Genomic DNA, 27,769 nt, shown 5'->3' on the forward strand with positions numbered 1-27,769 from the left:
AAACAGTCCTTGTTCTGGGATGCAAGTGCCTCGGGTAAACTGCAGTGCCAAGGGGGGGGTGGGAGCTGGTTAAATGACACTTGGAATATCCGTATAGGATTACCAGCAGGTGCTAGAGACTTCTTTTTGTTTTTACTGAGATGAACTAGTTTGAAATAGGTCATGTCCAGGAAAAATAAGTAATATCTGCAGATGTTATCTCTTACCTGGTTCGGAGACGTACTTGACAATGAGGCTGACTTTTCAGAAAAGATAAACATATTAAATTCAGCATTAGTTTTGAAATGCAGGCAAGCAGACTTAGCTTCATCGTATTTGGAATGCCAAACACATTATGGAGAAATGCTCCATGATTTTTAGTGTCACTAACCAAAATACAAAGACTGAATTGCAGTAAAACAAGATACGAGCAGAATGCTTGACTTTGCTTAGTGTTACTTATTCTGTATTTCCGTATGAGATGCTGGTTGTGGTACAGGTGTGTGTCTTCCACTCCTGTTAATGCAGAAGTTACTGGTGGGATAACCATCAGATACTGGATGTTATTCTTACCTGGAGGAGACTCCTTTTGGCCTGATGCTTTCCGAGGGAGCAGCCCATGTTACAGTGACACTGCATCTACAGAGACCGAGTTTGGGACCTGATGTTTTTAAAAATTTCATTAGATTTGTCTGCTTCATTATGGAAAAAAAACCCAATGGGTCTGTGAGATGGGAAGCAGCAGTAAAAGCCTAAATTTCAACAATTTATGGAAAGACAGAGTTACAGTGCAAGAACAGCTTACAAGGGCATGTAATTTTGGAGTTGCCTTTCTGAAAGGCAACGTGGAAAAATGTAAGACCGGGGGTGCAGAAACCCATGCCCTGTTTTCAGCTCTTCTTGAGTGACATTTTGCAGGCTTTCATCTTGTCTTGTTTGCAAAGCAGAATGCCAGTTATCACAAGGCCTTGGTGGATAATAAAGATGCTGAAGAATGAAAAGGCAGTAAAACTAATATAGTGCATAAAAGTAGCTTGGTTTGATTTGTTGTTTTTCAGATTTACCCTTGAAATTGCACAAAGGTTCCTCAGAACTGTCTGAGAGCTGGAGGGTTGTTATGTGGTTTAAGATGCTCTTGAGAGATGAAAATGGGGAGCATAGAGACAGTCTGAGGCTGTGCTTTTACCTTTCCTGTATTGCTTTCCCATATGCACTGGCTGAGGGATTGCACATGAGGAATACATAACTTGTCCTATAAAGCCGCTTCTCCTTATTTTCCCTAGAAGTAGCCTGGGAATCTTTAAAGATAAATATATTTATTTTTTAAAAAATCAGTTTTGGTTTAGCCAGTCCAACTGCCTAGGCAGTGGTGAGAGCCCTGTCATGCATTTGAGTAAGTGGAGGGGGGCACGTGAACAAGTGGAGAAGGAACTTGGAACCTGAAAATGTATACACTATTGCTTAGTTGCAGATGTAATTTATAACATATGAGAATAATCAAGTCCTGAAAGGGTGAAAGAAGAACAAGAGATCCCTTTGCATTGTCTGCAGAAATTCATTGTTAGTGTGTTCTTTTGCACCTAAGTAGCTCAGGGGTTCTAGGCAGGAGTCTCTATAGTTAGAGCCAAATAAAATCTCTTGTAGTGAATTAAGCTAGAAGGTACTAAGAGCAACCCCTGTTAAAATTATGTTTTATTTCTCATTAGAGTGTAAATTGCAAAGGAGTGTCGGCAATAAATTTGGAGTTAGTTTGATAAAAGCCATCTTCTACAACTTGTGAAATCTAATAAAATTCATTAATATGCCATGATTCAAGATTTCTGTGAAGGTTAAGAAAAATATGGCTAAACCTAAATAAAAATTATTAGTTGTGTGTTTATTCCAGACTTAAGCCACGTTAGCAATTTTATTTTCACTTCATTGTTCAGCAGTTGCAAATGTACCAAAAAATATTGGCAGAAGATTATGCCTTAAGTGAAAACAGATAGGCTTGAATTTAGGAAAGACCTGAAGAAAAGCTATTTAACTGTTAAATATATAAATAATCCCACTACAATTAGGAAGAGCGATTAAATTGTTCCTTCCAGATTCTGTTGTGACATTGCAGTAAAATGCATGATTTTAAGCACTGCAGAAACTGTTTGTACGATGCAAGCTGTGACTTGAAGGCTAAGGAATTTCCCAAAGGAGTTTTTTCCCCACTAAAAGTGGTGACTTGTTTGGTGTAGATTTTGTCCTCTTGGCTTCTAGCAGTGAATAGTAGTAGGTTTCTAGATAAGAAGTGCTCTATGGAAGAACCAGAGGAAACCTAGAAGTGTATAAATAAACAAGGGAAATGCATCTGATTTTGTGGAGGCAATATGAAAGTACACAGGTGTGTATGTCAGGCTAGCAGGCACACCCAAAATCCCAACCGAGGGCTTGCTGCTGAGAAAAATGAGTTGGGGTTGCTTGTTTTTAATGTGGTGTTGCCTTGCCCTGCTATGTTTCTACAGCACAGCTGGAAAGCATTCCCCAGTTGAGTTTGATGGGTAGGAAAGAGAGATTTAGATTCATTCTTGTATTGCAGTTTCACCTGTCAGGAAATAACTTGGAAACTAGACTCATTTTAGTTTTGTCTTAAATATCAATATACGTTTTCTCCAGCAAACATGAAGTTCGTTGCTTCTTTCTCAGAGCTGGCATCTCACACACAGTAAGCAGCGGACCCCTGTTTCACTGGTATGTGTGAGGAGAAACCCAGAATTTCACAGCTACAGCTTAACCTTTATTCCAAAATTTCAAACTAATCCTTTTTTTTTTTTTACCCTCTCTTCTCTCATCAGCATCCTACATGTCCTGTTTTTAATTATTTAATGATTGGTTTTGTTTTTTCTCAAAGAAGCCAGTGAGATAGTATCTTGTGAACCCAGAGGTGATGATTATCCCAACAGAGAAACTCTTTCGTCAGTTCCTGGATGATGATGGTAGAGGAATGGGAAAAGTACATTCTGATTCAGCTGTTTATTCCCACATGTAGTTACTAGTTTCTTAGTGGTGTTCATCTCCTTGACTAAGAATTGCAAAACGAAGAACAACAGTGGTGAAATAGGCAGAATATTTGAAAGTGCTGTATTTGAAAGTGGAAATAAATAAGACACAAAGAGCGCTAAATCTTTATAGTTCTTAATGCTTGTTGTCTTGATTACCCCCTAAATTTCAATTAAAAAAAAACCAAAACCACCACAGAGGCCACTACTCTTCATGTTTCTTAAAAGGCTGTATTTAGTTCATCAAAACATCTCTTTTGTTTACCTGTGAAGTTCTTATGATAACAACAGTGTCTTATGATGACAACAGTGAACCAACACATGAAGACAACCATAATACTCATGTCTACATTTTTTATGGTCTGTAATGTAGCATTTCGGAATGAAAAATATTACTGTATGTCTTCTGTTTTAGAGGAAGCTCTTTGAAATCTGCCCAGAGTGCAAACATATGGTCTCCTCTTTTACAGCAATGAAAGTAGTTTTTCCTAAGTTTCTGGTATCAAGAAGGTATTTTTTACTTGTGGCCTCATGGAATAAGCTGCATTCAAGCAACATATAGTTTAGAGGCTAGCTCTGTAGACTATTAAGAGTGGTGACACTCACTACTTGTCTTACATACTTGCCTGAAAAATTATTTGAGACATTCAGGTTTCTCTTTCCTACCTTAACTCTTCTGTGGAATTTTCCTGGCAAATTGACTCAGAGGCTTCTAATAAAAACTGAGAGGAAAAAAACCTCTAATGTAAACAGTAAGATGAACTGTGATATGCAAGCTTGCTACTCTAGTCGGTGGCATCTTCTTGGTCAGTGTCTGGTAGATGGCATTGAGAAGGTGTTCACAGAAACTAGGGATTAGACTCCCCAGAGAAGGCTGCGCTGCCTCCCTCTTTAGTCAATAGTTGAGAGAGATCCTTCTCAAAGAGAGGTCAGACTAGCCAAATAAAGCCCTTCTCTCTGCACAAAGGGCAATATCAGTGAAGTGAAGTAAACCAGCAATATTAGGGGACTGAAGTACAGCGGACTGGAGAGGTAGATTAGGAGATTGATGTGTATTGCATGGAGATGAGTTGGTAGGGCTTGGAAAGGTTAACTTGATCTCGGCAGCTGATGGAAGGAGGTTCTTCTCAACCACGCAACAGTGGTTTCCTATTCATCTCATAAAGGAGTAGCTCTCCCAGGCAACTCTAGAGAGATAGTCACAATTAAAAGTTGTAAACAGACCCCTGATCAATCATCTGTATCAAGGTTTATAAAGCTTTTGATAGTACAGGATGGATGCTTTGTGTTACCTAGCCTTACTTCAGCCATAAGACAGGCAAGGAAGTTCCCTCACACTTCTGCAAAGGAGTTGTACTGTTCTGCGGCACAAGTGAGCATAGCCCAGACTCTGTAACTTGCGATTTGAAGTACAGTATTCATTTTAGAAAAACATCCACTGTTGGTTTGAAGCCAAATGACAAACCGCCTTTCACTTAGTAAATTTTCCTTACTGTTAACCAGGTGTTGGGAGATTTTAATTTTAAATCTAGATGTTTCCAACTCCTGTCTTTTAGATAATGTTACCCTCCATTTATTTAAATATAAAGGCCTTTATGTAAGATTAAAATTCACAGCGAACGGATTATTATGTTATTCTTTGAAAAGTTAAGAGCTTTTTAAGATGCTCATCTAAAATAAATTTTCAGGCTTCGTTCTGTGGCTGTTGTGGTGTTTGCGTGCTCTGGAGAAGACTCCTTTTTTTAATGGGTAGAAATTATGAAGAGTTATTTTCCAATTTCTAACTTGCTGTGATAGCCAAAGGCTTAAGAAGACAAGTCAACCACTGCATCAGCTCTTGGAAAAGAAATCAGCAGAACATGTCTATCTGGTTTAGCACCAGATTTTGGCAGAGAGGCAACATTCTCAGTAGTAAACCAATTAATGTGGGTTATAACGTTTAGCTTGCACAGATTGTTTTTTAGAGTGTTACCAACTAAAGGTAGTCATTAATCCATTGGTAAAGTGAGTCTGGAGCTTTTTGTTCTCGTCTGTATTTTCATTTTGTTTACTTGAATGGATTTTTAATGTGGTAATGGCCAGATTGTTTTTGATAGCCTGATGTCATGGCTGATTGAACTGTTCTGTTTCTTCCATTAGCTCTTGTCTGCTCATCACTGCCAATATTACTCTGGGTAGCTTCGCTCCTCCTCTGCTACATCAGTTGTGTGGGTTGGGGGACAGGAGGGTTAGTGTTCGGGGGGGTTAGTTATTTTCTGTCAGTTTGCTTTAGATTTTATGCTTTTTGTGTTCATGTTTCTGCCATTAAATCATGACACTGCACTGTGGTTTTCCTCCACTATGCTGAAGATACTCAAATTTTATTTCCTCTTAATCCTCATCACCTGTCCTCTCCCATATTCTGAATGAGGAAAGCATTGGTGGTGTTGAAATTGCACTCTGGTCCGTAAGAGTTAGCAGCAATGCCCCTGGGAGGATGGGGGAGCAATCTGTAGATGCTGCTGAGACTTCAGCCCCATAAACTGGGCCAGCTCTTACGCAGTTCCTGTTCTGTTGGCAGTCCAGTACACTGAGGCATGCGGTGTGCTGAAGTGTTTCTACAGTTGTGCAATGTCGGATCAGACGATGTGATGCTCCCCTCCAGTTGGGAAGCTACTGGGAGAGTGGAATGATCATGATCTAGACAGAGCTCTCTCAGTGAGTTCACCTGCCTGCGTGGACACACGGTCATTTTTAACTGGAGAACTGGGCAACGTCTTACTAATCTTGATGATTTAGGGACAGTTATACATGAGAATGTCATTTTGTCTGTTCATTTCTTAACAATGAGCTTCGATTGTGGTAGTTCAATTTTAAGCAACTCTCCTTTTCTCTTATCATAGGACTATTGTAAGCGAAACACCCACCTTAACAACTTCAGTCTTCTCTTATCTTGCCCAGTCCTGCACATTTTAATTCACTTTTGCAGTGTCTTGCCTAGTCAGATTGCCATGCACTGTTTTGACAAGTGAACACTATGTGCTGTTTTGAGTCGCTGCTGACAAGTGAACACCCCCAGTACCGATTCTTTCTATGGTAGCACTCCCATCTTATTCTAGTTACGTTGGCTCCCACTTAAGTGCTACAGTAGCAGTGGCCAGGATTGTTTTGTTCTGCTGTGTAAAGGATTTGAGCAGTGCTGAAGCTTGCTGGTGTTTGTATTCGATTTTTGGAAGTTGCTGAGCACCTCATGCAAGTGTTTTCAATTACTCTGGTGTCAGTGGGAGATGATAAAAGTGGTGCTGAGCAACTCCAGCAAGTTGCTGCTGTGTCACCACTGAAAACAGATCAGCCTGTGCTAAAACTGAGTTTTTGTATCCTATATCTTGTTCTGTGCATGAAAAGCACTAGGTATAGCTAGTATGGACTTAGATTGATAGCAGTCCATAGGTTGTTTTCCTGGCCTGGAGGCTGTAAAAAGTCTGGTGCTTGATGTAGGTTTTGGGGGGGAAGAGGAAAAGGACATGTATCTCTCCAGTCTACCTCTGTCAGTATTTGGTGGGTAGTTTATGTGGCAGGAATATGCCAAACAGACTTTCAAAGTGACAGAGCAGGAAGGGCAGTGGGGAGGTTTAAACAGATTTTCAGCCTCAGTGAATGAAGTTAAATCTGAAAATCAGTATCCCAAGGATTTTATTTATTTTTTTTTAGAAAATTCCTCCCATGTCCAAAGAGAGTACTATGCTAATATATAGAGCAAAGTTTGTGAAATAATTGTAACAAGTGAGCCACAAGACGGTATTTTGTTCGCCTTTTAACTCTCTCTTTCTAAATGATATTGCTGGCATGGACAGCCCCTCACTGAGGGATCACTTGTCCCAGGTCATGGTTTCAGGTGACATGCGCAGTGGAGAAATGCCCTCATGGAGGATCATCTAGGATGCTCAGGGAGAAACAGTGGTTCTTCTGTGTAGCAGTTCAGTAGAGCAGTCAACACCCAGTATTTTTCTCTGACCTTAATGCACCAAATTTTACCCTCTGGCTTGATGAAGTACTGTTTAATATAATGGTGTAGACCATCAAGGAACCACTAAGCATATGTTGTGGGAACCACTGTGCTACTGGGGAGGACCAAAGGTTTAAGTCTCTGTAGTTGGTCAGGTCAGCTATTAAACATGGCTAATGTTTGCACAGAGGTTGTTGGTGTGGTTTGGGATCTACATCGGATGAGCAGAAATTTGAACTCGAAGCATTTTATTAGACTAGCTTTTTGCAGTTGAAATAAAATGGGTATTTGAATATGCCTTGGAAGAGACTGTGGCTTAACAGTTTAGGCACTGAAGAATGGACATAATGGTAATGGTGTTCTGAGGCTGTTTCTGAATTTACTCTGCCATGTTCTCTCTGTTTGCTAGACTTTCTGGAAGCAGAACGGGATGCAGGGGAACATTTTGTATGCATGTTATCATGTCTCATCATTGGCAACTTCAGAAATTCAGAAATCACGTCAGACCTGATCACAGTTTATTACAGTATTTCAAAACTTGAGTAACTTTAAGTTTCTTGTTTCCTACTTTCTGGTTCGTGAGCTTTTAAGATGTGTTTGCAAAATTCTCTAGAGTTTAAACCACATTAAAAAAATACAAAGCTACAGGGCTTAGAACATTTCCCTTCTTATATAAATGCTATGGTCCTCTTCTCAAAACAGATTCCTTCATCAGGGCTTACCTTAGAGAACCATCAGGAATCACAAACTGATAATTCTGTTGTGTATGCTGAATGCTGTTGGGTATGTGCTGCATGAGTAAGAGCTTCCCAAAAGTCTTGGCCACAAGTTTTTGATTATTTTGGCCCTCAACAGCAGTGATTCACTTGGCTATTAAAATTTTAAAAATTATATATATGTCTGTGTTTAATATGCATACATATATATATAAAAATCATATGTATTCATATAATAAAGTGTTTATGTATATATATGTAAAGATGTACGTATATGCACACATACAAGCAGCAATACAGTGCTTCTTAAATTCAGGACATGGATTCTTAATCGGGACAGAAGATTTAAACTGGAGCAGAGGTGTGACATGGAGAGGGCAGAAATCAGAAAGACCCTTAGTCTTTAAAAGTAGTGGTGGAATGGTATTGATAATGCATAGAGTATGCACGCCACTTGAGTGTTGCATAGGGGTTGGAAAGCTAGGCAGAAATGCAAATATAGATTAATAATGTATATAAACATAATGGTAGTGTAAAGAAAGAAGTGTGAAAGATAGAGCCCTGATGTTTTCCAGAAGAGCGGCAGTGGAGATGATGGTGATAAATCTACCAAAAAAAAAAAAGCTGTGGAGATTCATTACGGAAAGCTCTCGCTTTAATTATCTTCACTTTATGTATTTGTACAGCATCAAACACTGCAGAAAGATCAAGGAAGTAGATAAATTACACATCTTGGCACGTAAACCAACTTAAAAGTAATACAGAATATACCGGTCCCTGGATACCAGCTGGAGTTTGAGCTGATGTAGCTATTGCTTTAGGCAGCACCACGTGTGCATACCGTGTGTACTTATGTGTTTTATACACTGATATTATAGGAAGACTTATTTTGTGTGGTTGAAAATAAAAAGTGAATTCTGGTGTTTTTAGATTCCTCTAGAGGATGTGAGAGGTCGGACATATTCGCTGTTCCCTTTGTGATGGGTGCTGCTGGCAATGTTTTATCGGGGAGTGCAGTAACAAGATGAGGAGTAATAGTTTTAAGCTGAAAGGGGAGATTTAGATTAGATATTGGGACAAAGTCTTTTATTGTGAGGGCGGTGAGGCACAGGTTGTCCAGGGAAGCTATGGATGCCCCATCCCTGGATTTGTTCAAAGACAGAGTGGATGAGGCTTTGAGCAACCTGGTCCAGTGGAAAGTGTCCCTGCCCATGACAGGAGCCTTGGAACTGGATCATCTTTAAGGTCCCTTCCAACCTAAACCGTTCTATGATTCTGTGATCTTTGAGGTTCAACACAAACCATTGTATGATTCTATGGTTTTGAAAGTGGAGTGAGTAAAGCTTTTAGGTTTTCTCCCTCGTTATTTTTACTGGCACAGAATTTCATGTTTACAGAGTTGCACGAGGCCAAATTATCTCAAGCATCCATGGGGTGTCCAGATCTACCCTGGTATTTTTGTGGCATTCGAGCTGATAGTGATGAGGACCTGTGGTGCCAGGGGCATGCTGGGAATCTCCTAGCCCACCAGGTCTCCTTTCCTCATGTCTCCTGGCTTCATAAATCCATGCACTGGAAAAAGCAAGGATCTTCCAGGCATCCCGAATTCGCACGCACTGTTGCCTTTACGCCTTCCCGTGATGCAGACTTTTCCCACCTCGCCTACAGCCATTTCCAGACCCTTCTGGAAAAGGCGATTCTTAACAAAGGGCAATAATGGGGAACAAGCCTCCTTAATGAAAAACTGGTTCTGGGGTGGTTGGGGAGAACCAATGGGCTGTGGGGCCGTGAGGCTGTGAGCTCGACTGCAGAGGGCTCTGTGACACCGCGTTTCCCCGGACAAACCGGAGTCTGCGGCTCGAAGGGGGAAGGGAGTGCAAGGATAACGCTTCCAACAGTCTGGTCTTAGTCTGGTAAACAGACTAGGAATTGTGGGCTAAGTCCTTTTCCTCAGGCTTTGCACCAAGGCTGAGATCAGATGACTCAGTCCGGACTCATTATTTTAATAGCCTACAGCTAGTTCACATAGCAGCGGGAGTCCACAAAAAAGGCATTTAATTGTTGAAACTCAAACTGGTACATTGTAACTGCAGATTATAGTATTCAGATTTAAGTGATTCAAGTAATTTATAAAGCTTTTGCACAAGCAAACTGAAAGTTAAAATCCTGATATCATAATAAAAAGTAAATAAAACATACTTTTGTACATTAAAACCCAATTAAAGAGCATGATTTCATTTAACAAACTTAAAACAGGCAGGTGATATTTGCCAACATTACTACAGCTGTGTTTTACATTAGGAAATTAATTAAAATAGTCATTTATACTTTTTTCCACTTGCAAGTCTTAGGCCTTTCTGTATTACACCATCTATTTTCTCTTCAGTCATTGTGTTATGGTGCATTTGTAATCTCACTTAGCAGGCTGCATCACAACTTTAGGGTATTTTTCCTTACCTAATGAAAAAACAGCTTTCTGTAATAATGCCGGCAAAGCAGATCAAACAGCACTGAAGGAACTTCCCTGCTGTCTGCCTGAGAGGCAGCGCATTGTTAGTTATTCAGATGTCAGTCCTTTTCTTCCACATCCTAGCAGGGTTTCGCTGGATTCATCAGATCACTCCGAGCTAGAGGTGGGAGGGTGGCTGCTGACGAGGGAATGGTTTCTGTTAAACCGAGGAAAACTGGGAGATTTACTGTTCTCATGTACATACCTGGGTCTGGTACAATAGCACACCCCAAGACTAACAGAGGTAAAATTTCAAAATGCAAATCACTCTTCCTTCTTTTATACCTCACAGCTAATCAAGTTATTCTTGATTCTTAGGTACTTCCCCCCCAGCAAAATACTAATACAGTGATTACATAATTAACTGTTAACTTTTTAGTCATTTGTTCCTCCAGGCAAATCAGCTTGACATGTAGAAAGGTAGATTTTATTAATAGCCCATAATTACAAAAATGAGTTCCTTCTTCCTTTTGTATGAAAAAGCAAAATCGCTTATGATACTTATCTTTTTACTTTGCCACTTTCCCTTGTCTACTTTAACCTGAACTGTTTTGCTTTTTAGGAGGAATCTTTCCTATCAGCTATTTTACAGATATGTGACTCATTGCAGCAGAGTCTGAAGGACTGGGAATGTTCAGTTTGCCATTTTAGTGGGGCTGGGTTGTTTGTAAATTGCTATCGTCCTTCCAAACATCTCACGGTGCCTGAAAATTTGGTTTATTAAGACCAGACATTTCACATTCCTAATGCTAAGATTGCTGCAGTTTTCCATTATAAGCTTTACCCCACCCAGTCCTCTGAATACCAATTTATAAATCAGTTTTTAAAAATTCTTCTGCATCTAAATCTTCGCTTACATTTTAAGCTTGGGAGAGCATCGTTTGAGCTGCATGCTCATTCTCTGTGGGAGGATCATATTCTGTATCAGCGCTCTCCCAAACAGTTTTAGTGTTTCTTTAAAAATAAAATCAAGCCATGAATGCGTTGTAAGTGACTTTGGTGTCTTTATATTTGCAGAAAAATCAGCAAATCAGATTTTAAGAATTAATTATGCATCCTATTACCAGTTTATTTTTACTATATTTTTGTTGAATGGGTATTCTGGATTGCTTACTGTAGTGATGCTGCTGGAGGAGACAGTTGCAGACGGTCTGTGATACGTTTCTGAAAGACTGAAAAATGTTTTGGTTAATGGGTTTGACTACTACTGTGTAAAATACTGAAGACAGCTTGTTTATGCAGATTGATATTAGACATACTTATAGCTAATAAGCAATGTTTTGTGATAATATCTGTTTTAAAAGTCTTGCTTGATTAATCTGTCTTTGGGTGTTGACTTGAATTCTCTGAAGAACTCTGTATGAAATTACAGAAGCATACCCAGACGTAAATGGAACATTACAAGAATAAAATATCTGACATTTCAGCTCATTTCTTCTTAAAGCTAAAAGTCCTTGAGGCATCCATAAAACCAAACCAAGTTCAACAGTAAAAGTGCATGTCATGCGTACACAGATCTATTTCTATGTGGGGCTGGCTGAAAGAAATTGTTTTTACATAAATAGTTATAATAAGCTCTTCGAGAAGGAAAGAGGGTGGACCAGTAATGGAAAAAAATACGATATTTTAGGTTAAGCACATCTGAAAGTAAAACGTCCTACTGGAACTAGGTAATTTGACAATATTGGAGCCTGTGCAGAGAGCCAGAGCAGGACTGGTACACTACTTAATCCCACATAAGAACTATTTTGAGATTCTAGTTAAACTCGGGAGATACAGACCCCTTATTTTTATTCTATGAGCAGCTAATTCCATTTTCTCTGAGGAGATTGGGAAATTATTTAACTCCTCCACACTTTCCTCCCACTAAACTAGAAGCTGAATTTTTACTCTGCTCTCAAGAATTTTGCACTGCGTTCATGTGAAAGCAGAGAGTGGGCTAATAAAAATAAAATGCAAGATAACAACATTTAAAATCGTACCATTGAAAGACTGATAAGTTAAGTTAGAGTATTACTGAAAAGATACCGCCAGTACTCTTTCATGTGAGACCATCTTTAGTCATTATAGTAACTTCATACTAAGAAAATTAATTTGAGGCATTTGTGTATGTGATGCAATGTAAACAGTGTGCGTTTTTAAAATTACGGGTTTTGAAAAATATTTGAAATGTACAAATACTCCTTTGTGTTTCACGTTACTAACGTCTGCTAAGATTCTTATTTTGATCTCTGCAACATTTTACGGCTGTGTGATATGACATTATTCTTGTGTATTAACAGAGATGTGAACTGAAATACAAGGATTCATGAAGTTATATTCAACAATTAATTAAGCAATAATCCATAAAGTACCTGTTGTTAGCAGCAGGCAATGACTGGTTTGTTCGTTAATGGCCATAAGCAAAGCCACAGCTGATGAATGTCCTAATAAGCCTGTTGGTAAAAATGCAGGGAGGATCATTTCTGAAATGGCAACTGCTACGTTACGCTAAAGGCAGGGGTTTGCTGCAGCATTTTGAAAGTCTGTCCCCGTTGCGAGGAAATCTTCAAGTGTTTTACCCTATCCGAATGCTCCTATTTTGCCAGTGGCAAAACTCAGGGATTGGTTTGATAAGAAAGAAGTCAATGTTGAGACAGAGCACGGCATTATGAGCACTTTGATCAGATGTATTTGAGAGAGTTATCACAACATATTTGTAACAGAGGTGGCAATATCATACCAAACAGTGGTTACCTTCCTGCTGTTTACCTCCTTAAAGTATCTCGTTGGCTTAACTATTGCATCTCACTCTCTGGAAATTACACAATTCTGAAGTTGCAGATGCAGTTATAGCTCTTTTCTGAAATTCACTCATTTACTTCAAAATAGGGTGTGAAAAAACAGGGAAGGAGAGGGGAAAGGAGGAGAACTAGAAATGCAGTTCTGATTTTTTGGAAATCAGTGTTGCTCTCAAGTTGATTTTGGTGAGCTCTAGTTTTGTTCCTTTTAAATACAGAAATGTCATTTTTTATTCTAACAACAGAAAGACTATGTGGGCTTCTTCTCGAGTCCCCATTATCACTCTGGGGGATAAGTAATGAATTTTCATTATGAATGCAATATCTAAAATAAGACTGCATCTGTCCTGATTACATCGCTGTTCTCATGTTATCTACCCAATGCACATTTTTTCTGTCAATTTAAAAAACAATGCAAAATAAAATACAGTCCTGGACTTTGTATTTGCTGCCTGACCTATGCAAATTCAAAAAAGAAAAGGCCGAAATACCATGTTGTTTAAGAACCAACCTATCAACCAAAAACCTAAAAAGAAAAAAAAAATAATTCCTTCTTTGGAATATTCAGAACAGAACATTCCTTCCTAAGTTAACAGCTATATTTGTGGTGGAGGGAACACGCAACACTGATTTATTTTTTTTGTTTTAAATTAAAGATTACTTTGGTGCTCTGTGAAAAGGAGATAGAGTACAATGAGAGTAAGCGTGTTACTGACAAAATAAAGGAGAAAAAAACCCCTAAGACATGGAAAAAAATAACTTTTTCTCAAATAGAAAATATTGAAATATATTATATAGTTATTATACATTTAATACACTTATTAAATGTTAAATGGGAAGGTAGGGCTTATGTCCAGTGTCTGTGATTTGTTATCCTAAATAGAAATGTATTTTACACTGACATTTTAGTCTGTATGCTCCCAAAATCAAGAGAAATACTAAATTCCTTTCCAGTACTTTTAACACTGCTTGTATTGATCAACACTGAATAAACACACGTTTTACTGTAAGCAAGTATATGTCTTGGGATAGTTAGAGAATTGCTGCTTTATTTTTATTCCATTTGACTGATAATAGATTGCTTGCAGTTTCACTGTCTGTTAGCTGCACTTACGCATTTTTAAATATGAAACTGCTCCATCTTCTGAATCAATTTTCCATGCTAGAAGCACAAAATATCTACTTGGTGGATATTTTATTGTGTCTTATTGTATCTTTTAAGAATATGTGAAGAGCAGACAATTGAAGTAAAGCCACTGAATTCTTGCTCATATTGAACAGATTTTTGCAGCCTCGAGTGTACTGACAATGAGTATGACCGCATATTGTGTTCAAGTCTTTTCAGCGATGAGGCAGAAATGCAATGTGAAGTCTGCTTTTAATTTTTTTTTTAAGGTACATATGCATCCTAATAATCTCTACTACACCTGCTCAAGACGCACTTATTCAGGAAAATGTATGTAGCTTATTTTGGGTGATAACAACTTTTTTACGTCTTGAGAAAACAGATTGAATAATAGAAATTAAATAATTGTACCAGCAATACATTATTACTGAGACTAATTATAAAAAGAAATCTGATACTGCCCTGTCTCTCCAAGATATGCATCAGTTTATCATAAATGTTCCTTATTTAGGACATAGGGAAAGCTTTCAGTAGATGAATCTGAGTATGACTGTTACTGAGAATGAACACTGAATTTCTTTGTAAGACCTGATCTCAGATGAATGTGCATGTTGAATTCCAACTTAGATGTGTGATGTTTCTACCACTGTTCTTTTCAGAAACTTAGAAATGCCCTTGAGTGGTGGTTAGGGCCTGTTGTGACATGTGATGTAGGTTTCAGAGAATAATTGAGAGGTTTATTATTTTGTGCTGTTTCTTCCCCATTTTTTATGTTTTTTTTGTGAAATCAGAAAAAAACAAGCAAAAGGGAGTTTTGCTAAATGACTGGTTTAGTGCTATAGTTTAGCACTATATAAATGCTCTGTAATCTAATTAGTGAGGAGAAACATGTGTGATTATGCACACATCTTAATGGGACTTTTTCACGCTGACATTTCTTTTTAGGGCTTTGCTAAAACTGTAATGGAAGATCACTAAAGAAAACAAAAATGCTTGATAGCTTCTGCGAAGCCAGAGAAGTTTGTACAGAGCTGCAGAATATCTCTGTTTGCCCCACGCTACAAAGAATGGTATGTGAAAGTGCTCAAGGGTGTTCATCAAATAATTTGAGTTAATGGATAGCGCGAAATTTGTTCGTGCATTTCTTTCCTCATTATCACATAAATGATGTGGCAAGGCATTGCTGGGGACATTGATTGTCTTTGCTTTGGTCCAGTTTTGTGAAGCTTAACTGAGAAAAAGCCTTTCATCCTTCCCAGGAGACGAGACAGCCTACTGCTGAGCTCCCGCCCCTTAAATTTCACCAGATTTCTCCTTAACCCAATAATAATTCAACTCAACAGTTGTTCTCTCTTCCCAGCATTAGCTAAACCAAACCACATTGCTTTGTCTTTGCTTGTAAAGGCAGCAAAGGGTGTGGAGGACAGTTCCTGGCTAAGGGATTTACCAGTACATTTTAAGGTCTGCAAAGTCCCCTGAAACGGGGTCCTGCCTTGCAAAGTGGATTTCCCGGATCCCCCTTCGAAGTAGAGGTCTCCTGAAGTTTTAAAATGCTGTGCAGCTGGAGGTGCTTTCCATCCTAGCCGTTTTTTTTTTTCCCTTTTTCTTTCCCTAAAAGCTGCTAATATAAAGCTGGGGAGGAAGACACGGAGCTAAAATTACCATCCCCACCTCCCTTATTTCTCTTGACAAAGAATTGCATAAATATCTTGAGACAGAAGCAGGAAAAGACTGAGAGGAAAAGCAGATATGACCAGCACCTTGCTCTGACAGGTGTGGAGAGTAGCAGGAGAGTTAATGTGGGGCTTTCGCTATGTAGTTCATGCCCCATCTGTCAAGAAAGTTTGACTCCTTTTGATCTAAATATAATCCAACCTGAAGGTAGCACAAATCTGCTATAGAGCACCGGGGATTTTTTTTTTTTCCTCCTCTTTCCAATCAAATGTCGAAGTTGATGTTGCAGTATGGAGCGTTCTGCTGGAATACCAGTGGTTAAAGCTCAGCAGCATGGTTTCTCATGTGGGAAAGGTGACAGGCTTTTCCGAGTACACGTTAGCTGAATTAGGCAAACGTGAATATGAGCTGAATGTTACTATCGATGTTTTCCCATAATTTTCTTGTGTGATAATGAGGAAAGGTCAGAACTAATTCTGTTCTGTTACCTTTTCTGATTGTGGTTTACTGCAGCTTGTCAGTGGGGAGGTGCAGGACAGGGTCTATATTTTATTGTCAGGTAGTACTGTTGTTTTGGTTTTTTTAAGCTGATGTGTGACTGAACAGTGTGGCGGCGCTGGCCTGGGCTTGAGCATCTCTACAGTGTCATCTGCTTATCTTGCAAGCTCAGAATAGTATCCCTCCCCTCTCTGGTGTGCATATGTAGTAAGTGGAGAACGATAGACTTGTGATTGCGTCTGTTTTAGCGACTAGGTGAGAAGAAACCAAATGTAGCAAATTAATATCCAGATCCCACCAGGCAGCTGTGGTGTACTCTTTTCACTGCCTGTGTAAATGTCACTGGACATAGAAACAAATCTGGTCCAAGCAGGGCTAACTTCCTGCATCATCAGGCTGTAGCAGTAAGGAAGAGGGGGGAAAGGGCACCTCATACCCCAGTGATCATTATTAAGATCTGTTCTGAAGGGCAACCCGTTTGTTTTTTTCCATTTCAAGTAAGATCTGGAGTAAAAATTTTTTGTTTCCTTGCAGTTCACTTTTATAACCATCCTTACTCTCAGTCTGGGTATGTGAGTCTTAGAATTATGTGCAGTAAGAGTTTTATGATAAACTAATTCTGACATCATCATGTGGATCATACTGGGGCATGATCCTGGAACAGTCGGTACATGCTAATAGTTCAAGGAAATTTCTGGAAGAACGCATTCTGCTTCTCTTCATTCGTGGTTCCGTAGCCTTTGGGGGTGATGGGACTTAGAAACATTGGAAAGGATTGATTTGAAAAGACTTTTTTAAAATTTGAACATTGCCTCTGCTTTTTTTTTGCGACTTACTATGTTGGTAATAACAGCTAACGCTGTTTGTATTATATTGCCACCTATATGGAAGTTTGTGCAACACTTTACATTATAAGGCTGTTTCAGTTGCTTATTATATTGCCAACATTCAGCTGTTTGGGCTGAAATTTTCCATGCTGGGTGTCTCCTTCAGGCTGAACTTCTTGGGAAAGTTTCAATAAAAATACTTGAACCATTCCAGGGAATGAGAGGAGGGGGAAACACTATATTTTGCTCATGTTTATTAAAGTTGCTGCAAGCGCTTGATTCAGAAATCATTTCACCTACATGTTTTGGAGCAGGGAGTTGAATTATTAGGAAGGTGAAATAGCAAGGAAAGTGAAAATGGGGCAAGAAAGATTTCTTTCTAAGAAACGGGCTCCTCTCTGACGTTATGAACCATCTACAGAAAAGCACACAAACCCCATGCTTGTCAAAACAAGATCAATGAACGGTTGGGGACTGAATGATTCTCCTTGTTCCACTGCACCTATGTAGTATATTGGATTCAGAGAAAGAGGCCTATGAGGTGTAAACACAATCCTATGAACAGGGAAGATAACTAAAATTTGCACAGTGGTGGAACTAGAATGGGCAGGGTTGAGGAGTTAAGAATAGGAGTTGAAAATAGCAGAGGTGCATTTGCTTAGCAAGGAGATGGATTTGAAGATGGTAAGAGAGACTGTTAAGCAAGGAGATGAGATTTAACCTAAGGGGTCTTACAGCAGCCTTTTGTTCATTACAGTTCATTTTGTTTCCCACACACCTTGTGCTTTTAAATGAGGTGAGGAAAACTGTAGATTTAGAGACCAGGATTCAATCTAAATTCCAGCATCTTTAATTCCTGAACATTTTATGTTGCAATCGTAGTCTACTTTCAATATGAAAAAATTACAGCCTTAGTTGGAAATGTCATTCTATACCCATCCCTAAAATGTTTATATTGTAAGCTTTGAAGAATACCACATAGTTAAGCACAAGTATAATACTGCATTTCAGGGAAAATACTGAAAAATATTTTGTTTTAAACCTTTTGTAAAACTTTTCCTTTTCAAAACTGTAGCACTACCAGTGCCTCAGCAAACATGTACGGGACTGTTTGGATCTGAAAAGCTTAATGGCATGCTTCAGATATCAGGACGTAGTTTTTCAACAGACTCTGCCTTCCATTTCTCTCAGGTTCACCGTGTAGACAAATGGTGTTTTGGAATATACCCAACATGCTTAGCCCAAATGGGAGCAAATTAACAGGACCGGGAGAAGTTTCAGCTATAACTTCAAATTTTCCTCATTTTTATGGTCTTTAGCCAGACTGGTTATACCTCAATATTATTTTAACATTGTTATTTGTGGCTGAGTTTATTAAATAGCGGTGTTCATGCTGCTGCTTTTAATATCTCACACTCAAGTTTATCTTCCAAGTTTTCAAGGATTTATAATGTTGTCATAACATTTGCTTAAGGAATAAGGCTTCCCATCCAGAAGCGAGCATACATCATAGTACAAATTCCAAAAATAAAGAATTAGACATTTCCTAGTTAGAGGAAAGCAAATGTCTACTTAATGCCCATTCCATTAAGATACTTTTACTACTTTTTTTTTCTCTCGAATGAAATTTAGACTTCTGTTTGGAGACAGTTTTGTCAAGAATACCCATGCCCTTGTTTAGAGAAGAGGAATTTAAACTGAACTGTTTCTAGGGATATCTGCGTTTTAAATAATATTAACTTAATAAAAATGCCATATCTGGGTTTGACATGATGTATTGTCTCTGTTCAAAGAAGACAAGCTGTCATGCCACGTTCCTGCTTATTAATGCCTGTGGATTGTGTGTTCGTGCTGCATATCATGTCAAGGATCAATTTATTAATGCCTTCATGGTGTGGATGGACAGGATACAACTTTATTGCTCTCATGTAGCTTAAAATTTTATGCCACAGTGCTTTGAGGCTGTTAAAGTACACAAATGTCTTTTGAAAAAAAGATGGGTTTTTATATCTAGACTTAATTTTTCTTTCGTATTTTGCATAGATGTTTAAACCCCTGGTTTTTTTCCCCTTTTCCCTTCCTTATGCACCCCTTACTGTTCCACAAGGGCTGTTTTTAATTAGAGCTCACTCCACAAATGCAGTCTGGACTCATAGCCAGTAGAATCTACCCACCTGTCACCCAAACAGCCAATGTGTTGTGAGCAGTCATAAAATGTTAGGGGTTTGTGTGAAACCTGAATTAATGTAGTGATTCATATTAGTTTAAACTGTTGGTCAAGGTCCAGCGGAGAATCTGGACTGTCCCACAGCACCATTTTGTGGGCACATTGGCAGGTATTTTGTGCTGTGAAACCCAGTATGACCTGATGGTCATGGTCAATGCAGTTCTTACAGTCTGCAGAATGAGTTTGTTCAACCAGCCTGTGGCCTGATCCTTCATACAGTGGCAGGATATAAACTATGAACCAGATGACTGGTATGGCAGTATTCCCTCTGCCTCCCTCTCCTTACAGTCTGCCATTCTTCCTTGGGAACTAAAGGTAGATCTTCCAGGCCTCTGCTGTATTCTGGATCTATGTCAAGGATTGCTTCCATGACTTCTCATATCATAAGGAATGTCAAGTCACACAACAGGTTGCTTGATCACAGAGAAAATATAGACCTGACGTCTTGTCATCCTGTAGCCCCTTCTGCTACCAAAACTTTTCCATTTAAACCCAATACAAGAACTCAGCATCCTCCTTATTTCCTTCATGGTCTTGTTCTCTGTGGCAGCTTCTATCCCCAAACCTGCCTTGTCCTCTTTCCTAGACTCCTCAGGAGAGTGTGACTGAAAGAAAGACACTAATAATTGCTGGTAATTTTTGTCATTTCTGTTTCTTCCCTGGATTGCAAAGATGACAGAGGCAAGTGCAGCGTACTGGCTGCACTGTATTCTCCCTTCTCTGGCTGCACCCTTCATGGTTTGCCAAGGTCGCAAGAGCTCATTATGTAAAGCTCGTGTCTTGGCTAAAACCTGGTTTACTCTGTCTGAGCTGGTCAAACGAATGTCTGGGGTTTAACCTAACTTCTTATTCTGTATCACGTGCTAGCTTGTATTGTTTTATTCACTGACAGGCGTAGTTTGTATATTCGCATGAAGGACAGAGGAGTGTATGGACAAGGTGATTCAGTCTAGCCTGTTTTCTAAGGAATTATTCAAGGTGGTTCATTATGCAGTGGAAAAGAAAGACAAAAGATTTAACTGTTGCTTGAATGCTAAGCACATGAAGTCTGAGTTGCAGAGATCCCGTTGTGGGGGAACCCCAGTCCTTTCAAGTGAAGGTTCATAAAGGTGGCCAGCAGTCATGCTTAGAATGTCAGCATAATACGGTACCAGATGTTCTAGTGTAAGTGATCTTTTTCACTTCAATTGTTCTTTTTTTTTAAGGAATCAGAATAAAAGTGAAAAAAAACTATTTTTATTCCAGATGAGAGATCCTATGCAAAAAGTTGCATTACTGGAATTACTGAACTACCAATACATACCTTGAATCGTGCTGGTGGAATTGCCTCTCAGCGTCCCACAGAGGTGAACCTTGAGTTGCATTAGCCTTCAGGAGGTCTCCCTGCATAGTGATCTCCTTTGGTTTTCAAGAATTGAGAACTCTAGCTTGAGTAATTGCTATATAATTGGACGTCTTTTGTGTCAGACAGACAACATTGTCTAAAACCTTTAGAAAAAGGATTTGATGATCCTAAGCTGGAAATGATGTATCTATTCAACCTAATTTGTACTATCTCTTTGACCTTCAGATCGAATTCTTTGTCCCTAAGATTTTTCTGTTTCTACTTAGCTACTTTTTCACAGAAGGATTGAGTGTAGTTATTGTAGAGGATTGGGTATAGTTATTATATTACTGTGTGCAATGCTCATCTCTGGTTAGAGTTTAAAAAAAGCTGCATTTGCACAATGCAAACATCTAATGTAGATTCTACTGAAATCAAAAGCCCAGATCTTGAACACAAGAATAAAACTGTTGGTGGAAAAGTTAATTTCCTTTAAATCTGTGTGTTGTGGAGGAACTTGTCATGGCTGAGTTTGAAGCTCTATTTGGTCACTGGAGGTGAGGTGAAAAATACTTGCTTTGTCTTTAGCTAAAGCTTTTTTGCAGACAGTGTTTCAGACCTCTCACCCTCATGGTTGTCGTTGTTCTAGATTTATGACTGATGCAGCTCGACGTGAGCAGGAGTCTTTGAAGAAAAAGATTCAGCCGAAACTCTCTTTGACTTTGTCAAGCACAGTGTCCCGTGGGAATGTATCTACTCCACCTCGCCACAGCAGTGGAAGCCTTACTCCCCCAGTCACCCCTCCAATCACTCCCTCCTCTTCTTTTCGCAGTAGTACTCCTACAGGTAAGCACCTACTGTTTGGTTTATTCCACATAAACTACAGGTTTTGCTATGTGGCATTTGGAGAACAGTAGATGCAATAAGGCATTGGGAAGAAAAAAACTTTAAAAATGAAACAGAAGAGCTTTGGGCTTTTTGATTTGCGTTTGAATTCATAGATAAATGAGTGCACAGGGAGGAATATTCAGCTGCTGTCATCATGTAGACATGACTTTCATTAGGTAACTGTGTTCAAAAAAAAGTAATGTATGATAAAAGTGCTCTGTGTTTTCTTCAAAAACAAGAATTCCACTGGTTTTTTCAGCTGTAAAATTACTGGGAATTATTTTGCACTGATTGGAGAAACTGAAAATTGCTTGTTGTGATCCAGTTCTCTTGGTCCAAGTCACTCTTTAGGCAGAAGTCTTGTCAGATAATTCTGATGCACTTAATACCAATATTTCCTTCTAAAAAGCTAAATGCATGTAATACATCTGTTCTGTTCTGTGATAAATGGGTTCAACATATTCTTTTTAACATGAAATCACATAAGCATCCCTGCTTTGATAGGCTCCTATGCCATGTGTTTTATATAAGCTATTCAATGTTTTAGTATTAATGATTAAATGGAAAGGTTGTAGAAGTCCTTGCGACAATCTGTCTGGAAGTTCTGGAAATTAATTGTTTGTTCAGTGTGACCCTGGATATGAAAAAGGGAAGCGCATTGAAAACACCTAAATGGTAAAGTCCTAATGTAATCCGGAAATTTTAAAAAGTAAGATTTTCTTAATTGTCTCCTATTTGAAAAAAAAATATTTACTTCCTTGACATCCTAGAGATGTCAAGGAATTTCTGCTTTCTGTTGGTTTGCCTTTTGCATAGCTCCTCCTGGGAAGGCTTTATTCATGATGTGGTCAGGTAGTGTTAAATTTGCACATCTGTCAGGAACGTTAGTTAGTGATGTACTCTATGACACACATTCCATCAAATGCTAAAGGGGAAAAGCCAATATCTTTCTACTGAAATACTTTTATTTTTGCTATTTATATTTTTTTCAGACTTCTTCAGTTGCTCAGAATGTTGATTTACCTGTAGCTAGGAGAATCGGCTTGTTTTGGCTGAGTTTTTGAGAGTCCTGCCTGACAGGTTATAAATAACACCAGTTTCAACTTTCTGCACCCTCTATTCCAAGTTCCCCGTTGGAGCTCTGTTCCAAGGTTAGGGTTTGTAATAGCGTGGTAGCAAAAAAATACACGTGTTTGCTTAACACGGGATTTTGATCTCAAGGATGGTTATGTAGATGAGGTGCTCTGAGTCCTTCTGCAGCTCTTTCTGTTGGTGCAGTGCCTGCTAAGGGAGTCCAGGAATACCAGCAGACTAATTTTAGATAGTCAGCTCACATGTCTGTTACTGGCAGATACAAACCTTTCTCCTTCAAGTGCAAGTATATATGGCAGTCAGCTAGCAAGGTGATAAAACCACTGATAGCTGGGCAAGATCTGTTTCAGGGAAACAATTTAGAGTATGTAAATCATCCTGCGTTTCAGCCTCGCAGTGCCTATACAACTTTCAAGCTCTACAAGCATACTGATATCTTCGCTGAATGTAGTGAGAATGAAGAATATTGCTGCATTCCTTCCGTGCCATCCTGTTTGATTTGTGCTCCAAGCAAACTCTTGATAACTTGTCTTTGAATACAGATTAACATGTACATTGAGATAACTTCAGAAAATAAGGAGGCTATTTTGTCTTAGATTGCCTGAAAGGGCATCATCTGGGTTGATGTTAAGTATTTGTGATAATCCAAATACTGTTGTTGTCCTCATCCTCCTTTAGAGCTAGTCAAAAATAAAATAGGGTTGCTTTGACCCAATATATTAATGAAACATTCAGAATTGCAGTTTCTTTTATTATCTCCCATCTCAGTTGTTCAATGCTTTGTTAGGGTCCCAAACTTCAGCAGTGTGCTTGGCATCACTGTTACTGCACAAGGTGTAACTCCAAGAAAGTGCCACTTTTTAGATGCCAGAGAAGAAGCATGCCTTACAGGCTAGCAAGGTGGCAAGCAAACACTCAGTAGAGAGTGTCCTATATGGCTGTTTGCTGTTCTTGTTGGAGGTAGAAAGCAGGAACCTCACTATTCTTTTGGGTCCCATTTTCCATGTAGTGTCCTCCCTTTAGGTATGCTGTATGTCTTGGGTTTGCTACGTGTGGTAGTCTTCATCTTGGGTGAGGCCAGCAGCTGCACGTGGCCTGATGTTTCCTGATGCTGTTAAGTTACGGAATAGGAATAGGAATAGGAATAGGAATAGGAATAGGAATAGGAGCCAGCAGTGTGCCCAAGTGTCTAAGAAGGCCAGTGGCATCTTGGCCTGTGTGAGAAACAGCGTGGCCAGCAGGACCGGGGCCAAGTGATTGTGTTGCTATACTCAGCACTGGTGAGGCCACGCTTCAAGAAAGACATTGAGGTCCTGGAGAGTGTCCAGAGAAGGGCAATGAAGGTGGTGAAGAGGCTGGAGAACAAGTCTTACGAGGAGCGGCTGAGGGAATTGAGGTTGCTAAGCCTGGAGAAAAGGAGGCTGAGAGTACACCTTATCACTGTCTACAACTACCTGAAAGGAGGTAGCAGCGAGGTGGGTTTTGATCTCTTCTCCTAAGTGGTAAGTGCTAGGACCAGAGGGAATGGCCTCAAGTTGCACCAGGGGAGGTTCAAATTGGACATTAGGAAAAATTTCTTGACCAAAAGGCACTGGAGCAAGCTGCCCAGTGATGTGGTTGAATCACCATCCCTGGAGGTATTTAAAAGATGGGTAGATGAAGTGCTCAGGAGTATGGTTTAGTAGTGGACAGGTACGGTTGGACTTGATGATCAAAAAGGTCTTTTCCAGCCAAGCAGTTCTGTGATTCTATGCTGTTGTCATTTTTCAGCAAAGCATAGTTTTGTATAATGATCTCTCATCCATGAATTGACCAGACTCAGACCCACTTAGCTTGTGAAATTTGATAAGAAACAGTTCAAGGTAGTTTGGCTGCAGAGAATGTTTAAGTTTTGCAGTAAAAGTCTGTGCCAAAAGACTGGGGGCCAAATTCTCAGACAGAGCTGAGCAGCTTCCAAGCTGACGCACATGCACGCTGCATGTGTTTTTATATAGCATGCGTATGTATAGCACCTTCTTCTGCATAAATGAGATTATTCAGGTAGAAGCAGAAATAGTCAGGGAAGAAGTGTGCTCTTTAAGGCTCTTCTCAGGTAATGAGGTAGACATGTATTTATCTGCAGACTCTGTATGTGTTAGTCCCCTGAAATGGCCCATTTGTGGTTTTGGTGGGAAGTAGAAATGCAGCAGTTAATTTTCTGTACCTCCCCTCTGCTCCCTCAGGAGTGACTGACGTGCTCTGCTTACATTTGGCTTTTTGTTCCCTCTTCTATGACAAGTTTTCTCTTCTTCTTAAGACCTCTGTCCTCTAATGATTGCAGAAAGTTCACTTCAAAAATTTGTTTCTGTTTTTATTTTAACAATAGTGTCTCCTGGGAGACTTTATTTAGTAGTCTTAAATACTCTTGTTAGAGTTTGCAGGCAGGATTTAGCAGAAGAAATGGCTTCCATCAGCAATACAGATTCTGTAGAGTGATAGGGAAATATAGCTAAGTAGCACCAGTGTACAGCTTATTTTGGAAAGACACGAACAGTCTGCAAACATGGAAATATCTCTTTATTTAAGGAGCACTCAATTAAGTCACAAAAACTTATGTTGCCTTTATTTTTAAATGTCAATTTTAAACCCACAAAGCTAATGAAGTCTGGTTGTGGATAAAAATGGGGCTGACATTGCATCTTTAACATACGCTGTTAATTTTTAAAATGTTTTCATGCATCTGTGTGGTTCACAGATGAAATTTCCACCCCTATCTTAAGTGGCTTTGGAGTGTCAGTCAGAGCACTGGTATCCTTTTGAAAATTATGATATCTCTTCATACTGAAAAGCTTTTAAAATGATTCAGTGATAGTAACTTACTGGTAATTCATTATTAAAATAATTTGGTCCAAATTATAGTTACGAAAGTTATTCATAGTAATGAGTCTCAAAAAAAAAAAAGCCATTTTTGCATTGAAGGAGTGCCAAAAATCATCTGAAACCACTGTTTTGTGTTTATTTGGGTTTTCTTCCATATTTATGATAATTTTTTTTAACAATTCCAGGCCTAGGGTAGTAAATTTCAGCCAGTAGTGAATTTTTGGCCTTCTTAGAAATCCCAGTGCAATGGTTTCATTCTATCAACTGGCTTTCTAATGGATCAACCCTAAGCCTTGCCCACTCCCTCAAAAAAGCTGGAATATTTGAAAACCTCATAATTAGCATTACATTTTGCACTGAAGAAACTGGCTCTCAGACCTCCTTTCCTGTTTATTTTGATTTTAATAGATTACAAGCTATAACATTTATGCTGTTTTAATAGGTTTATGTACCTACTTACTGCCTGATCATGCTGGGCAGCGGATGGCAGCCAGTCCTGGCAGCGAGCGTTGAGGATGCTGTGGTTGGCTGGAATAGTTGTGGTCGTCTCTCAGTTCTTCCACTTGTAAAGGAGATGAGAGAGTGAAGTTTTCGTGGGTGGTCATAGCTGACCCCATGAGAGAACTGACCAAGTCCCATTTTGATTTGCAGCTGTCATTTAAGTAGGTGACCATTGGTTTGTCTTATGAATTAGGGTAAGTGCCTTTCTGGGGAATCATATTTGTGCAGTCGTTTTTGCTTTGACTGCATGTGTAAGATTTTACCTTTCCTTAATACAGCAAACTTCCTTGAAATTTCCATTAGCCCAGTCTCAGTATCTACAGAAGTGACCTCACTTTGTACCAAAAGAAAATGCCTAATTTTTCAATCTCTGCCTTTTTTCTACTTTCTAATAAAACATGAAATAATAATTAATTTTCATTTGGAGTAAAAAGTAGGATTGGCAGTGATATTGTGATCAAATACGCATAAAAATTCAGAATAGCAGTGCTTTTGAGACTTTAAAAGAAACACTGTGACTGCAGCTTTCAAGTTAGGACTATTGATGTAGAAGCCATTATGTTTACCATCTCAGGATATTATTTGAATGATGATTTAGTAGATCTATGGTAGCTGAGTAGCTTTATAGATATGTAGAGTGTATTGTTGAACTGAAATCAAGACCACTTTGTAGCTGTGTCAGTAATCCTAAAGATGCACTATTTCTGCCAGTTAGAACCTGTCATGAAATGGGCCAATCTTTTTCCTAATAAATCATTCTACTATTGGTGAACGATGATTTTATATAATGTGTGATTTGAAGATAGAAAGTGAAATTCAATATATTTTCAATAAAAAGAAGAAAATCAGTCTTCACCTGGCGTGTGATTTCAGAGCCTGGAGTAATTAGAAGTACTTTTGTTACCTAGCATGACTCCATCCATAAGTATCTACAAAGATTTTAAATATGTTTGTGTTTGTTGTAGGTTTAGTTAAAAAGTAAAGAAAATTGTGTCCCATTTACATCATTAAGGAATATTCTCTAGGATTAAAATAGTGTGTATATATAAACTTTTATTCAATAAAATTAATAAGGTTCTTACAACTCAGACTATTAATCATTCAGCTGGACTTTATTCAGGATTCAAATACAACCACTGGCAAAACAGTGACCAAAAATTACAGCTTCCTTCTTGTATTAACGAGTGTTCTTGCTACTGATGAAATAATTTAGAGCTTCATTGTTCCCTCTGTGTGTGACTAATTTGCAGGGGCAGAAAGCCTGTATATTATAAACGGAAGATCTCCTTTCTCCTCCTGCAAAAGGCCATTGGGACTCAGAAAAGAATCACAGAAGGGTTTTAATTGTAAGGGACCATGAAGGTCATGTAGTCCATGCCCCCTGAAGTAAGCAGGGATATCTTCAACTGGATCAGGTTGCTCAGAACCCCATACAAACTGACCTTGAATGTTTCCAGGGATGAGGCATCCATAACTTCACTGGCCAACCTGTTCCAGTGTTTCACCACCCTCAGTGAAAAAAAAAAAAAATTCCTATACCTAGTCTAAACTTCTCCTCTTAGATTAAAACTATTGCCGCTTGTCCTATCACTGCAGGCCCTGTTAAAAAGTCTTTCCTTCTTTCTTATAAGCCTCCTTTAAGGCCACAATAAGGTCCCCTCAGAGTCTTCTCTTCTTCAAGCTGAACAACCCCGACTCTCTCAGCCTGTCCTCATAGGGGACGTGTTCCAGGCTTTTGATCATTTTGGTGGCCCT

General features: G+C 39.0%; 1 protein-coding gene across 2 annotated transcripts in view; it reads left to right on the plus strand.

The window, feature by feature from the left end:
• JAZF1 (JAZF zinc finger 1) overlaps positions 1–27,769 on the plus strand; it is a 203,155-nt gene that overhangs the window by 149,291 nt on the left and 26,095 nt on the right. For both annotated transcript variants that reach the window (XR_008448831.1, XM_054060422.1), the window contains exon 3: positions 21,324–21,520. Coding sequence is in view for 1 of the 2 variants with exons in the window: in XM_054060422.1 (XP_053916397.1) it covers positions 21,324–21,520 (197 nt within the window). In the remaining variant the exon portion in view is untranslated. The remainder of the gene's footprint in view (positions 1–21,323; positions 21,521–27,769) is intronic.

This window comes from Cuculus canorus, chromosome 2 (genome assembly GCF_017976375.1).
Source record: "Cuculus canorus isolate bCucCan1 chromosome 2, bCucCan1.pri, whole genome shotgun sequence".
NCBI classification, from domain to species: Eukaryota; Metazoa; Chordata; class Aves; order Cuculiformes; family Cuculidae; genus Cuculus; species Cuculus canorus.